The sequence below is a fragment of the Ctenopharyngodon idella genome, chromosome 14 (assembly GCF_019924925.1).
Source record: "Ctenopharyngodon idella isolate HZGC_01 chromosome 14, HZGC01, whole genome shotgun sequence".
Lineage (NCBI taxonomy): Eukaryota > Metazoa > Chordata > Actinopteri > Cypriniformes > Xenocyprididae > Ctenopharyngodon > Ctenopharyngodon idella.
This window is the reverse complement of record NC_067233.1, coordinates 13,099,255-13,112,919: the sequence shown is the minus strand read 5'-3', so window position 1 is coordinate 13,112,919 and position 13,665 is coordinate 13,099,255. Positions and strand designations below refer to the sequence as shown.

General features: G+C 36.0%; 2 protein-coding genes across 2 annotated transcripts; both read left to right on the top strand.

The window, feature by feature from the left end:
- The first annotated feature begins 2,456 nt into the window (after window positions 1-2,456).
- On the top strand, window positions 2,457-9,169 carry tspan7 (tetraspanin 7). The gene is made up of 8 exons (XM_051859914.1): window positions 2,457-2,692; window positions 3,898-4,086; window positions 4,852-4,926; window positions 5,023-5,112; window positions 7,542-7,703; window positions 7,796-7,879; window positions 7,971-8,055; window positions 8,190-9,169. The coding sequence occupies exons 1-7, from the start codon at window positions 2,606-2,608 to the stop codon at window positions 8,037-8,039; spliced, it is 756 nt and encodes a 251-aa protein (XP_051715874.1). The 5' UTR covers window positions 2,457-2,605; the 3' UTR covers window positions 8,040-8,055; window positions 8,190-9,169.
- Window positions 9,170-9,813: 644 nt separating this feature from the next.
- mid1ip1l (MID1 interacting protein 1, like) lies at window positions 9,814-11,869 on the top strand. Its single transcript, XM_051859915.1, has 2 exons — window positions 9,814-9,981; window positions 10,727-11,869. The coding sequence occupies exon 2, from the start codon at window positions 10,734-10,736 to the stop codon at window positions 11,220-11,222; it is 489 nt and encodes a 162-aa protein (XP_051715875.1). The 5' UTR covers window positions 9,814-9,981; window positions 10,727-10,733; the 3' UTR covers window positions 11,223-11,869.
- Window positions 11,870-13,665: the final 1,796 nt, after the last annotated feature.

The window sequence follows — 13,665 nt, the reverse complement described above, 5'->3', positions numbered from 1 at the left end:
TCTCACACTCTGTCACACATAAAATCTCATGGGAAAAGACATCACACACACAATAAAAAAATGGTGCAAAGCAGTGGACCCTTGAGGTGAGATATAAAGCAGAGACCCAACGTTATAGTACTAGCACAAAATAGGACTCTCCTCTTTCCACAAACCCTATGCAGTGTGTGAGAAATCAAGAAAGCATGAGAGTAAGAATGAGAGAAAGGACAAGGGAGATTTGTTTGTGTGGAGCCAAAAGGAGGCTTTAAGGTCAGTGTTTCTACAAAGTGTCTATAGATCTTTAAACTCCCAAAGCCGTTCATGCATACACAAACATGTACATACTCCAGGCTCTCTCACTCAACCATGCTCAAATGTTACAGCCATTAGTGTTGGGTAAATGGCTGTTAATTTAATTTAGTCTGAGTGAAAGAGGATCTCACGTAATGTTACCTGATACAAACAGAAATAATTAAATACACAAACAATTCACAATCGATTTCTGCACAGCCTTTCTTTTGTTTAAGGACATATATCTGAGATATTTTGAGCCAGACAGTAATGTATGTTAACAAACTGCAGTAACATTTTGTTTAAGTAGGCATGAAACAGAGGTTTTTTCCATCCCTATTGTGACATATCTGAGTGAAATGGCTTCTTGAACAAAAAAAAAAATGTCGGGGACGACTTGATTTTGTCTATGGGAAGTGATCGGATTGTTGCGGTTTGCTATTTTTGTGATATCATGTGAGTGACTGGTTGTAAATGCATATGTGTCTGCACACATACCTACACAGACATTCACTGCTATATACATATTGCCCTTTACTGACTGTCTGCAGCACTGTCTGGTTAGCCATCCCTCTCATGCTCCAATTCCCCCAATGGGAGGTGTTTGGGGATGAAGAAGACTGCAGTATAGAGATTTAAACGCTAACTGACATTAGCTCACTATTCTGGTGCCTTATGTTTACAAATCAAAAGCACTCATCCATAGACTTTTAACATGCTCCAACAGCATTTACCTACCACATATCCAGGATAAACCACTTTACTCATCAGCATCTGTTGGCTGATGGTTACTCACTTCAGTCATCTGATCTCCAGGTGAAATTATCTCCATTCATTCTCTGCTGGGGCTGAAACACTAGCCAAATGCATCAGTCTGAGAATATATATGTATAGCCTATATAATAAACCTTTCAAACCATGTAAGAAAGAAAGAAAGAAAGACCATTTAAATGTTAATTCCTCACTTTTAGTCTTGTGGCGAAGCTTGTATTTGCCAATAACCAGGCCAATCATTTACCAGCCGTCGATTACCATTCCATCAACACAATCATAGCAACTATCATTGTAAAAAAACAACAACAACAAAAAACATGCTAGCCTAGCCTTTAACCCATTGTATAGCAGTTCTATCACGTGTAAGGTCTGTTAATAATAACCAAACCATGGCATGTGAAAAATGTGCCTCATTTGGAAGACTGCTAAAGGGAATATGAAAGACACAAGGAAAAGCCAAATCTACCTAAAGCGTCATAAAACAACATAATGTGGTTTCAAGAAGAAGCTAATTTCTGTTCAATTTCTGTTCAATTAATTTCATTTGCACCCATAAGGTGTGTTTACTTTGCTCATTGTGTGGTACATTCACATCTTTGTCTTATAGAGCCATCTTGTGGTGAAAAGTTGTTACATTGTCACTGACCAAAACATCCTTCCAAGGAAAAATTATTTGTCATTTCCCAGACAGTGAAGATAATCAAGTTTTGTATTTTATAGGAAAACAAGGATTTAGATTTTGTCCTGCAATATCCTGCAGTCACTTGGAAAGTTTTTTATAGCCTAAATAAGTGCAGATCGATGCTTTAAATTTAACTTAAACCAATAGGAAAATTAGGTTAAATGGGTAAAATCATTCAAATTTGTTAAAGACAAGAAAGAAGCCCTTAAGTTGATTTCACTTTTGGATAAGTATCACTTTTGTTTGTTTGTTTGTTTGTCCTTCAACATAGTTTTTGGTTATGCGCTTCCGGATCGAGGGAGAGGATGATGCAACTATTTGCCTCGTTTCTTTGTACATTTGTGAAGCATTTAATTAAAAAAATAATTCCAATCAAATATTTAACATCATAAACAATCCAAGTAACAAAATGGAAAAAAGAAAAAAAAAAACTCTTTTTGCTATGCTGTTATGTGTATTTTATTGCTAGTTCCACAATGACTTCAGATTTTAGTTTACTTCAGCATGAGCTCTTTAGAGAAATGTTGGATTTTTGTAAAACGAAGTAGGCTTAGTATGTTTAGGCTTTTAATTAATACGCATTTGCAAGTGTTTCGGTTCATAATTGTTCCAAACAGAGAACAATATTTTTTAGTTATGTATATTTATTTAAATTTCCATTTTAATGTGATATCTATAGCTTTCCTAGACTAAATCCCAGTCCTTTATCTTGGTATCAGGACTTCCTGTCGGAATAGGCTCCACAGCACCATCTTCACTCTTCAGTTCCTAAACAAAACTTTACCAACTCACACTCCAATCAGCAACTTTTCCTCCAGCGCTCTCCATCGAAAAATCCTGTCGCCAGCCAGATCCGCTGGGAAAACAAAAGCAGAAATGTCCCCTCCATCCGAACGGTTGCAAACCAAACCCGTGATAACGTGTCTGAAGACATTTCTCATCTCTTACAGTCTGATTTTCTGGGTGAGTTTGTGTTTTCATCAAGTTTGAGTTAGCTTGAGGCGGCTATCTGCACAGCTAACTCACTGAACAATGGGCTCAGCCAACTAACAGTTCTTACTCTTAGTTTGCTCCTAATTTAGACTTTAACTAGATATGTTTTATTTTTACAAAACAATACGCCATTCTAGGTTTTATTTAGTTGTTTGTTTATCTTCTGATTAGCAAAATACTTTGCATAAATCCTGTCGACGACCTTTTATTGTTACCGGCTTGTTTAAGATGTGTTATGTTTCCCTGCATTTTACATAACAAAAGTATAAAGTAAAACATCATTTTTAGGATACAATTTTTTTAGTTTATTCCAGAGGAAGACCTATGAAACTTTTCCGCCTTTTTGTACTTTGGGAAGTAGTAGCAGCTGTTTTGATCCATGTCTCAATATATTGATCTATACAGAGATTCAGTTTGGAAACTGATATAAATAGTTCATCAAACATGGCCTAATTGGGTGCGAAGTCGAATACAGCACTTTTATCTCGACTATTTATTGCTATTCACAGTGATTTTCAGCGGGCAAGGGACAGATGGTCATGTTTGTAACCCCTGCTGAGAGAGGAAAGTAGATAAAGAAAAGTAATAGTCCTAGACTTAAACGTAATCAGTTGTTTATGGCCGAAAATGTAACCGTCTTTTATATGCATTATATAACTATACTTTATCCAGATAGCCTACATAAAGTAGGCTATATTCACGTTAAACAAATATATACTAGCAAATCTCAACTGCTTGAATGTTTATATTGTCTCAAAATGCATATTAGTCCAGATCTAATCTGCTAAATGTGACATTAAGGTATTATAAACATCAATATCATGTTTTTTTATGTAAAGCCACTTTAAAACGTTTTGTGAAAATCACTACTAAAAAAAAAACTGACTGGACTTGGCTTTTATTTTGACCAGTTTCTAAATAGGTCAAGGCTTTTATTTGCTAACAACAGTTGTCAGGGAAATTGAGCAGATTCCCTGTTATTATTTAATGCTTTAAACTGTTTGAGTTTTGAAGCTGAAGTGTAATTACAAGGTTGCAAGGGTGTTATCAAGAATCAGGATGGGCAAGACATGGTACCGTAATCCCTCAGGCAAATCCATAAACGCCTGTTTTTTTTGTTTGTGTTTTTTTTTTTTTTTTTTAATATGTCTAAGTGTTTTTAACTTTTCTTGTAGTTCACAGGAGTGATCCTGTTGGCTGTTGGAGTATGGGGAAAGGTTAATTTGGAGTTCGACCTCCTTCTGAGTTCAGACAAGGGCACTAATGCACCATATGTCCTTATTGGGACTGGAGCAATCATCATCATCTTCGGATTGTTCGGTTGCTTCGCGACCTGCCGTGGAAGTCCATGGATGCTAAAGCTGGTAAGTCCTAGAGATGTCACAAGATCTCAACACTGAAAGTGATCCATTTCATAAATGTGAAGAAAAAGTAGTTACAGCACATTTTATAAATAGGGTACACTTTTGATGGCTTATGTAACAATCTTGTTATATGACATAAAATTGACATGAAAAATGCACGCAATGACCCCTTAAAATGGTAATTTCAACCTTCAAACCTGTTAAAAAAAACATACTTTTCTTTATTTATGAGAGTAAATTAAGTTTATTACTACAGACCATTGACTGTAAAAAAAATAAATAAAAAAAATATGGACGACGTTTCTTCACTCCCTTCCACTGAAGCCAAAAAAATATTTGACACGTAATTGGATTTTTTTTTTTTTTTTTTTTTTTTTTGGCTAGTGTGGGGTTTATGACCTATACTGCAGCCAACCACCAGGGGGCGATCAAAATGTTTTGGCTTCACTTTTCAGGATGTGTGCGGAGTGCGGACAAACATTTGGTCCTGGACTAGCTAGCCCTCGCCAGGCAGCTTAATCTAGAGTTTTTTTTATATATATATATATATATACACAAACACGCTGTACATTAATGATTTTGTCTGTTTAACTTTGGTAACAGAGGTGCAAAAATTTCAAACCTTATAAAAAAATGTATGTGAATATTTTTAAATATTCAGGGTGTATTTTGTATCCTAATTGTTGAACGTGCATTGTGTTTCCAATCGACATTTTTGTGTTATTTGTTTTTAAGCATGTTCCCTTTCTCCCTCCTCTCTTGTAGTATGCTATGTTCCTGATTCTTGTGTTCTTAGCTGAACTAGTGGCAGGTATATCCGGCTTTATTTTCAGACATGAGGTAATTAATTTTTTTTTTAATTAATTCTATACTTTACATATAGTATTCATATGCCATCTGATGTCTACAGCCAAATAATGTTTGTACTCCTTTTAGATTAAAGCAGTGCTTCAAGAAGGCTATAAAAAAGCTGAATCAGCCTACACTGGTAAAGACACTGAAGATCTGGACAGAATTCAGAGAACAGTAAGCATGTATTTGTTTTACTGGAAGCAGTACAAAATTAGGAATGACGCAATACAACTTTTTCATAGACACCGATACTGTAACCATGAGTATCTGCCAGTATAATATATATATAACCTTTTGTACTCTGAGGTGGAATCAGGTTTTTATGTCATTTGAAATAAACCCTAAAGCTGTATCTGATTTTCTTTCTCAAAGAATCATTCTTAAAGAATTAAAATAAACAAGTAGTTCTAGTGAAAATCTTACCTCCAACAATAATCTTGTAAAATAATAAATTAGGTGAATGTGAGTTCAGACATCTTAATGCTACATCTGGTAAAATCTTAATTAAAAAAAATACAATTACAAATTACTATTTGTGTTATAAGAGTGAAAAATCTAATGAACAATATATTTGTGAAAGTTATTACTATGTGAATATACGCACTATAAACAGCATTTCTTTGGAATGATTTTTTTAAATAGGACAACAGACATGATAGATTAGATAGAACCAATATATAGGCTAAACATGAATTATCTCTGATTGTGAAAAACAGTGCAAAATTCTCCAGTGCAGAGCAACGCAAAAAGCACTTTTGCACATTCTGGACTCATGATGCTGGGCGATAAATGATCATATCAAGATGCCAATAAAATATATGTTGATATCGATGATAAGCTCTGGAAATTTTTACTCTATATGGATTAATCTAACAGCCTGTCACACAGCAGAAATAAACACGACAACAGCCAGTCAGCGCATGTTGCTAATAAGTGATTTCTGCGTGTCTGATTGAACGGTGCGGATTTGTCTGAGACAAACTCACACAAATGTGACACTCACAGTGTTTTCAGCATTTGCCATGAACACATGAACTTCATCTCCAGAGCTGCTTTGAGTCACTTCAAGCTTTTCACCATTTCATTTGAGAAAAACTACCGTCAAATACACTGAAACTAAAACTGAAAGATCTTCACCACAAACCGTCAAAATAAAATTTCGGTTTAACTTCAAGAATTTGACAGAATTATTATTATTATTATTTTAAAGTATAATCATACAATCAAAATTACTTGTCAGCCATGTTTAAAATGTATACATTTCTGTTGTGCAGCATTCTTTTTGACAAAAAATAAAAATGCAATGTTTTGTTGTAAGTTGTTATATTTTCATTTGTTTACATTTTAAAAGCTTTATTAAATTGTTAAAGTTTATATATATTTGTATTAAATCATAAACACAGAATCCCAAAACAATAAAATGGATAAAACAGAATTTAAGGAGGAAAAAAAAATTTATTTCATGGGGCCCTAAATTAAAAGGTAGCAACTCTGTGGAGTTTCATTGTGAACAATCAAGTTTACATGCTTACATTCATTCTCAAGGTCTAACAAATATGTGGAAAGCATTTCCTTTCTCATTAATGGTAAATGAATATCGTGATAAATATCGATATCATATGATATGGAAAAAAATATTGTGATAATATTTTTGGTAATTATGATGTGTTTAAAGCAAACATCACTGTTTTAAATCACAAACAAACCTCGCTCCATACTGATAAAGTTTAGAGCACGTTTATGGTGCTTTTATAATACTTTTTTTCCTCCTTTGAGCTTAAAGGATTAGTTCACTTTAGATTTAAAATTTCCTGATAATTTACTCACCCCCATGTCATCCAAGATGTTTGTCTTTCTTTCTTCAGTCGAAAAGAAATTAAGGTTTTTGAGGAAAACATTCCAGGATTTTTCTCCATATAGTGGACTTCACTACAGATTCAGTGTCTACTAAGCGAACGTGCAAAGACTAAGGCAAACGCCCTTTACAAAACAAAGGTAAAACAATGATGTCGGACGATTTTGAAGTCGAAGGAGAAAATTTCTCGAAGGAGAAGGTTTTTCGCCCTACCGCGGAACTTCCGCCTACATCACGCGTGACCTTTTCAGCGTGATTACGCAATACGTGGCTCAACACAGAGCAGTGCAAGACGAGCATTTGTGGTTAAAAAGTATATACATTTTTATTTATTCTTTTTTTAGAAAATGACAGATCGCTAGATAAGACATTTATTCCTCGGCTGGGATCGTGTAGAGCTATTTGAAGCTGCACTGAAACTGCAATTTGGACCTTCAACCCGTTGTACTCCAGTGAAGTCCGCTATATGGAGAAAAATCTTGGAATGTTTTCCTCAAAAACATTAATTTCTTTTCGACTGAAAAAAGAAAGACATAAACATCTTGGAAGACATGGAAGTGAGCAAATTATCAGGAAATTTTAATTCTGAAGTGAGCTAATCCTTTAATGGTAACAATCATATTGAATTTAGATTTGTCCCATCTGACCAATCTGGTGCATCCCTATACAAATCATCAGGATTACATAAAACTTCACTAATCTGCTCAAATGTTTTGAGAAATGTAATTCAACATTTTGTTCTTTGTAGCTGCAATGCTGTGGAGAGAAGAACTACACCAGCTGGGAAGACACTACTTACTTCAAAACAGGCGGCATCCCTAAAAGCTGCTGTAATGTGACTGCTGGTGTAAACTGCACTTCTGCAGAACTTAAGGATCTTAAAACAGCTGCATCAGTGGTATATCAACGGGTAAGAACTGTTTCTGAACACCCATAAATCAACAAAATAATAAGCCTCATTTGTAATGCTGGAATAAAAAAAAAAAGTCCTCCTCTTGTTAGGGCTGCTTCTTTCTGATGACTACAACCATGGAGTCCAATCTTGGAATTATTGCTGGAATTTCTTTTGGAATTGCATTCTTCCAGGTACTTCTCAGTTCTCATGCCCGTTTTGTTTAAACGTTTCTGGTTTGTAATGCACCTAATAATGTATTTTATTTGCCATTCAATTCCTCAGCTCATTGGGATATTCTTGGCATGCTGCCTGTCTCGCTATATCACCAACAACCAATATGAGATGGTGTAATGATTCTCCGCCACGGGTATATTTTCTTACACTTCTCTATAGGCTTTTCTCAATTTTGTGTTCCATTGCATTAATAAGTATTTTCATTGAACAAAATGCATTACTAGATTATTATCTAGCGTTCTTATTCTCACTTCTGTCTGTTTACAGGGTATCATCTGAAGATCACAGAGGGTTGAACCTGACACAAAGGGAAACCATTTAGTTTCAGTGTTTTGTATGTGTGCCTTAGCTAAACATTTCATTTTAGAGGATTTCTGACTGCTTTTTAAAGAATATTTCTTGTTGGTAATTACATTGAAGGGAAAGAACCCATTCCAAAGGAATAAGATTTTGCATTTGTTTTTGCCAGAGTGTAAATATAACAGCAATTAGATATATAGAAGTTTGTAGAAAGTGCATACGTTTTAGCCAGTAAATGGTGTACTGTACACCTTAACTTTTGTTTCATTGGAACTAATACGTGCTAAAACTTTGCATCTAGTAAAAACATTAGTAAAATTTCTTGCATGCAACCTTAAAGTTTAATATTTTCCAAAAAGAATGTTTCCTGACAGTAATATGGGACATTAAGGTGTTATCCTCTCAACATGTTACATATGGAGTTTGTTTATCGCCACCAGTTCATTTTCAAGAACTAGTTTTAATACATTTCTGTTTGGATTGCTTCTTTGAAAATTATGTGGCTATTTCAATTTCTTTTCGGTCTTTATTAATGTAGCAGTGATAGTGTTAATTATAAGGTTGTTGAATGTCATGGCTGTGATGTGCTGAACAGGAAATGTGTAGTGTCTCTTTAAATTTGTCTACAAAATGTGAAATCTGTTGTCGTCCAGGTTGAGCAGGTAACAATATTTAACATGTACATACAAAGCTACAAATATCAACATTATCCATGCCAGGGTTGAAAAGTATTTAAGACAGTCTCAGTAAGGAAAATAAGGTGATGTATAAACCAGATTACTTTTGAAACTATTATTATTTTATCTTTTGCTAGCATATGGATTTATTTTTGAGCATGTACACGTTTATATCTTTGTAAGACAACATTTTCAACAGCCTGTTCGGGGTTTTTTTTTTTTCTGCAAACTGTAAAATGCATAGGAATAATAAACTCTTTTGTATGAGCATAGGCTTCAGACACAGAACCACCTGATGGCGCTATCGGTGTATTTATACGCCTATACTCTCATGACTATAAATAGACTGTATACTCTTGCATACATGGGTCAGAACAAAGGAGTTTAATATAAATGTAAGTGGAAATGTAAGTAGTGTTACTATAACTAGTAATTAAAAAGCACAACTACAGTAGTAGCATTTTAAAAGCAGATCACAATATTGGTATAGGCTAATGCTTCCTTCACGTGCTCTAGGAATTATCGTAAATACGAGTTTCCTACGTAAAAATAGCGCATGAACACTCTCCAATTTCGAAACTTGAAATGCAATTAGCTCGTAATCCACAGAAGTGGGAATTATCAAATTTCCGATTGCACGTGAAGGCGGCATTAGACACTGAACGACTGTGCTGGGAAAATAGTTTGTGGGTTATTTCACTATTTATTTAATCACCACGAGCAAGCGCTTATTTTTAAACACTAAAACTGTTCACTGCGTTAAGAGTGAAGAAAATTCTGTTATTTACTTACCTCCATGTAAAGAGGTCATATTTTGTAAATATAACGACAGTTATGGATGCGGATGTAAAGCGGGCGCTTGATTGGTCCGATGGCCTGTCAATCACATGCAGCTCTGTAAATCATTGGACATGACGCTTCCACGCTTGACGTCAACAGTATAAATTGTGTCGGTCTCTCCCTGAGCCACCAGAAGAAGGGAACTTTTTTCTTTATTGGAACGGTATAACGTTTTGGCAACGTAATCAGCCTTTCGTAGTTTCTCTTTGGGTTATACCAGTCAAGTATCCGATTTCATCCAGGTTAGTCATTTGCATCTAAACCCTTTTTTAGATTTATTGTGTGTAATTGCAAGATCAGGTGAAGCAATTGTTGTCTCGTGTAAACGTGAAATGTAAAGGTTCTTTAGTTGTGTTAAGTTCTGCACGCTTAACGCTTTAACATCTGAAAGTCATGGGCTTTTTTTTTTTTTTTTTTTTTGATACGCTTCTTTTTTGACGTCGTTTAATATTGTTTGGTTATTGATGGCGTCATAAAGAGACGATGCAATATACCCATCTGCACTTGCAACGCGAGAAACTAAAACTCATTTTAGCGATAAAAACGATGATTTGTGAACGAATGCTGCTTTTTAGTTAGCTTTTCACAATGACTCGATTGAGCCGCTTAAACCCGGAACGAGATGGTCGCTCTAGTGGTTCTCGGGTGAACTCACTGAACCGAAAACTCGCAGTTGGTTTCCTTAAATGACGTTTTATTAAAACGTTTTAAACGCATTTCTGCTAAAACGTAAATAAACGTAAGTTATTTCATTTCATATGTCGAGCTGTATAATGGCTGCCTGCAACAGACTGAACTGGGGCACGTGAAACTACAACGCACTTAAACGTGCCAACAAATGACTTTATTGAGCCGTTTTAGCTCATGTAATGCGCAATATGCCCAGGAAACATGCCCTAACTTCCTTGTGACTTAAAGGAATCAGTTCATCACATGCGTCTTTTATAATGGTTTTGTAGTTCTGAATGTTTCACCTTTTAATTTCAGCTTAGCCATGATGCAGCTCAGCAACGACACACAATGCAACAAGCACTCGCTGCTCAACGTCATGAACCGGTTCATCGCCGCTGCCAACAACATGGACGAGACCATCATGGTGCCAAGCTTACTGCGGGACGTGCCTCTGGAGGAACAGGACAGCCAAGCCTCTGTTAGCCACAACAATAACGAGCCCCCTTTCCCCAGCAAACAGAGGGACATGTATGAGCACTACCTGCTGCTTAAATCCATTAAGAATGACATGGAATGGGGCCTGCTGAAGAGGGAGATGAGTGGTGGTGCCAGCTTTCTAGAGATGGCAGTGAAGCAAGAAGAGCTGCCACAGGTGAACGGAGGTGCCACAGAGGAGGGCTCTGACCTGGAGGGCCAGTTCCACTACCACCTCCATGGACTGTTTGCTGTTCTGTCCAAGCTCACGGTCCAGGCTGACCATCTCACAAATCGTTACAAGCGAGAAATTGGCGGGGGTAGCCTTCTGCGATAGGATTGATTAGTTTAAATCTAATATGGACAATTCATGAGCTCTTGAACTGGGAAGTGAATGGGCAGTAGTGGACCTAAAGGGCTCTAGATTCCCCTCTGCCATCAAAAGGGTTTTATGCCCAAAATTAGTTGTCACGTGGCTTGTTTTGCCAGTCTCTGGTGCTTTCAGGATGTCCATTAGAAGTTAAAGGGCTATGAGAGTAATGAGGTTTTTAAACTGACCGTTTCAGCAGCGTGCATCTATTCCAGCTAGACTTGGGTTTTGGGTTTCGTTTTTTTTTTTAAAATCTCTGTATGCCAAGTCAGAAAGCCCTTGACATTTGTCATTTGAAGCTGTAGAAGAATGTGAATGCTGGTAATTCAGTTCTTCGTATTAGCCAACAATGCCTTTTTTAAGGAGGGGATTTTTATGTATTAATGCTGCTCTTGTGCACTTGTCCATGTGTAATGGTGTGCCTTCTGTTTTCATTTCCCACTTATGCTGTTCAAGCATGTGTGCTTGTCATGCATTGTATCCTTTTGAACAGGACCCATATGAGTCTGTAATGCCACTTGTTTTGTTTTTTTGGATTGTCCTAAAAGATTTCAAGTTTTATATTATGCTGTAATGTAATATAGTGACTTATTAAATAAAGCATTAACTTAAAATGCCTCTCTCTTCCTCCTGAGAACTGCATTGCTTCTCAAGTGCAATAAGATGCCAATATTTACCAGCAGGCTGGGTCAAATATCTAATCCTGAATGGAACTAGTGAGTGTCTGCTAATCTGGTTTTGTAAGAGCTGCATCAGTTGCATTGCGTGTGACGACTGTTTTACTAGGGCAGGTTTGAGCTTGATTTCATTACAAAGGTGTTCTCATGTTTGCAGTGTCTTGAGGGTGTAGTTCAGCCTTTTTTTTTTTTTTTTTTTCTTTTTTTTCTTTTTTTTTTTTCTTTCTTCTTCTTCCCCTTCCTGCAAAACAAGAATTTGTAGAGCTAAGTGTTTCAAACAGTTTTTGGTTATTTGACTTTCCTTTTGTATAGGCAAACCAAAACCTTTCTAAAACATCTTAAGTTCTACAGAAGAAAGTCATGTACACTTGTTTTTGGGCATTGTATCCCTTTAAATTCTCCATCCTCAACAGTTTTTATCTCTCCTTAAATTGCATAAAGACTGGCTAAAACCGGTGTTGTAAATGTTAATGCAGACCGTTCCATGAGACATGACATAATTCTTATCAGTTCAAAGTGTATTAGACCCATAAAAAATGTCTGGTTGAGATCAGTTCATGACCTTTTAATCTAATTAGGAATGTATATCTAGTCCTTTAAGATGCACTGAGTTTTAATCTTTAGTTCTCATGCGTTGTGTTTGAAACTTTAATCTGATCTGAATTTATTAAGTCTCAAAGAATTTTTGACATTTTCTTTTTTTTATATTCCTGACTTTATTCTGTGTGATTGAATATGGACTATCTGATTTTGAAAACAAAAACCCTCTCGTCTTTCTTAGCCAAAGTTGTTTTTCATCTTATACTAAGTTGTTTTTCATCTTATACTAAACATTCACTGAACCATGAACAATACAATTCTCTAACCGCCCAAGCCGCAGTCCTGGTAGCACCCATCCTTTGAAGTAATGTAGGTGGATGGGAAAAAAAAAAAAAAGTAGACCAAAGCAAATGCGAGAATGGCCACACTACCAAATATCAAAATGTCTGCTATGGTTACAGAGGGGCATTATTGTATTACAGACCAAATGTGGTCCAACCATCTGTCTATTCAAGTGAAATAGGTCAGTGTGAGATGCACAAACTGGGCCAGGCGGTCAAAGGAACAAATCTGCATGATGCATAAACTAGAAAACTAAATGAGGGATTTGCAGTTGTCTTAAAATGTCATTTTAAGGCCTCAACCAACATGTAGCATGGATAGAACATTTAAAAAAAAAAATGCATTTATGTTTTTTCATTCACCCAGAAAGCATCTTTACAGGATCGCTCTCTCTCTCTCTCTCTCTCTCTCTATATATATATATATATATATAAATATATATATATATATATATACAGTTAAATTTGCTTAAACTAAGCAAAATTTTCTTTTTGATGTGCTCAAACTGTTTTATCACGACAGATTGGCATGGGGATAAAAACATCATAAAGGGACTCATAAAAGCATAAATCAGTTTCAAAATGTTTGGCTGGCTATTCCCCATGCCATGGTGCATTGAGCGGCTACGTGATCAGGCAATCCAAACTTGGCCGGGCACATCCAGTCTGCTGGATGATATCTAACAGCTGCCCTTATGTGCTCCCAAGCATCTTGGAACCAGGAAGGGAACGTTGCTAAACAAATGCCAGTGACTGGCTTACACGTGCGAGACGTGGCAGAATGTTTCATGTTCTCTGACTATCAGATTAATCAGTCTTTATGGGTCAAACAGATTAAAAAAAAAAAAAAAA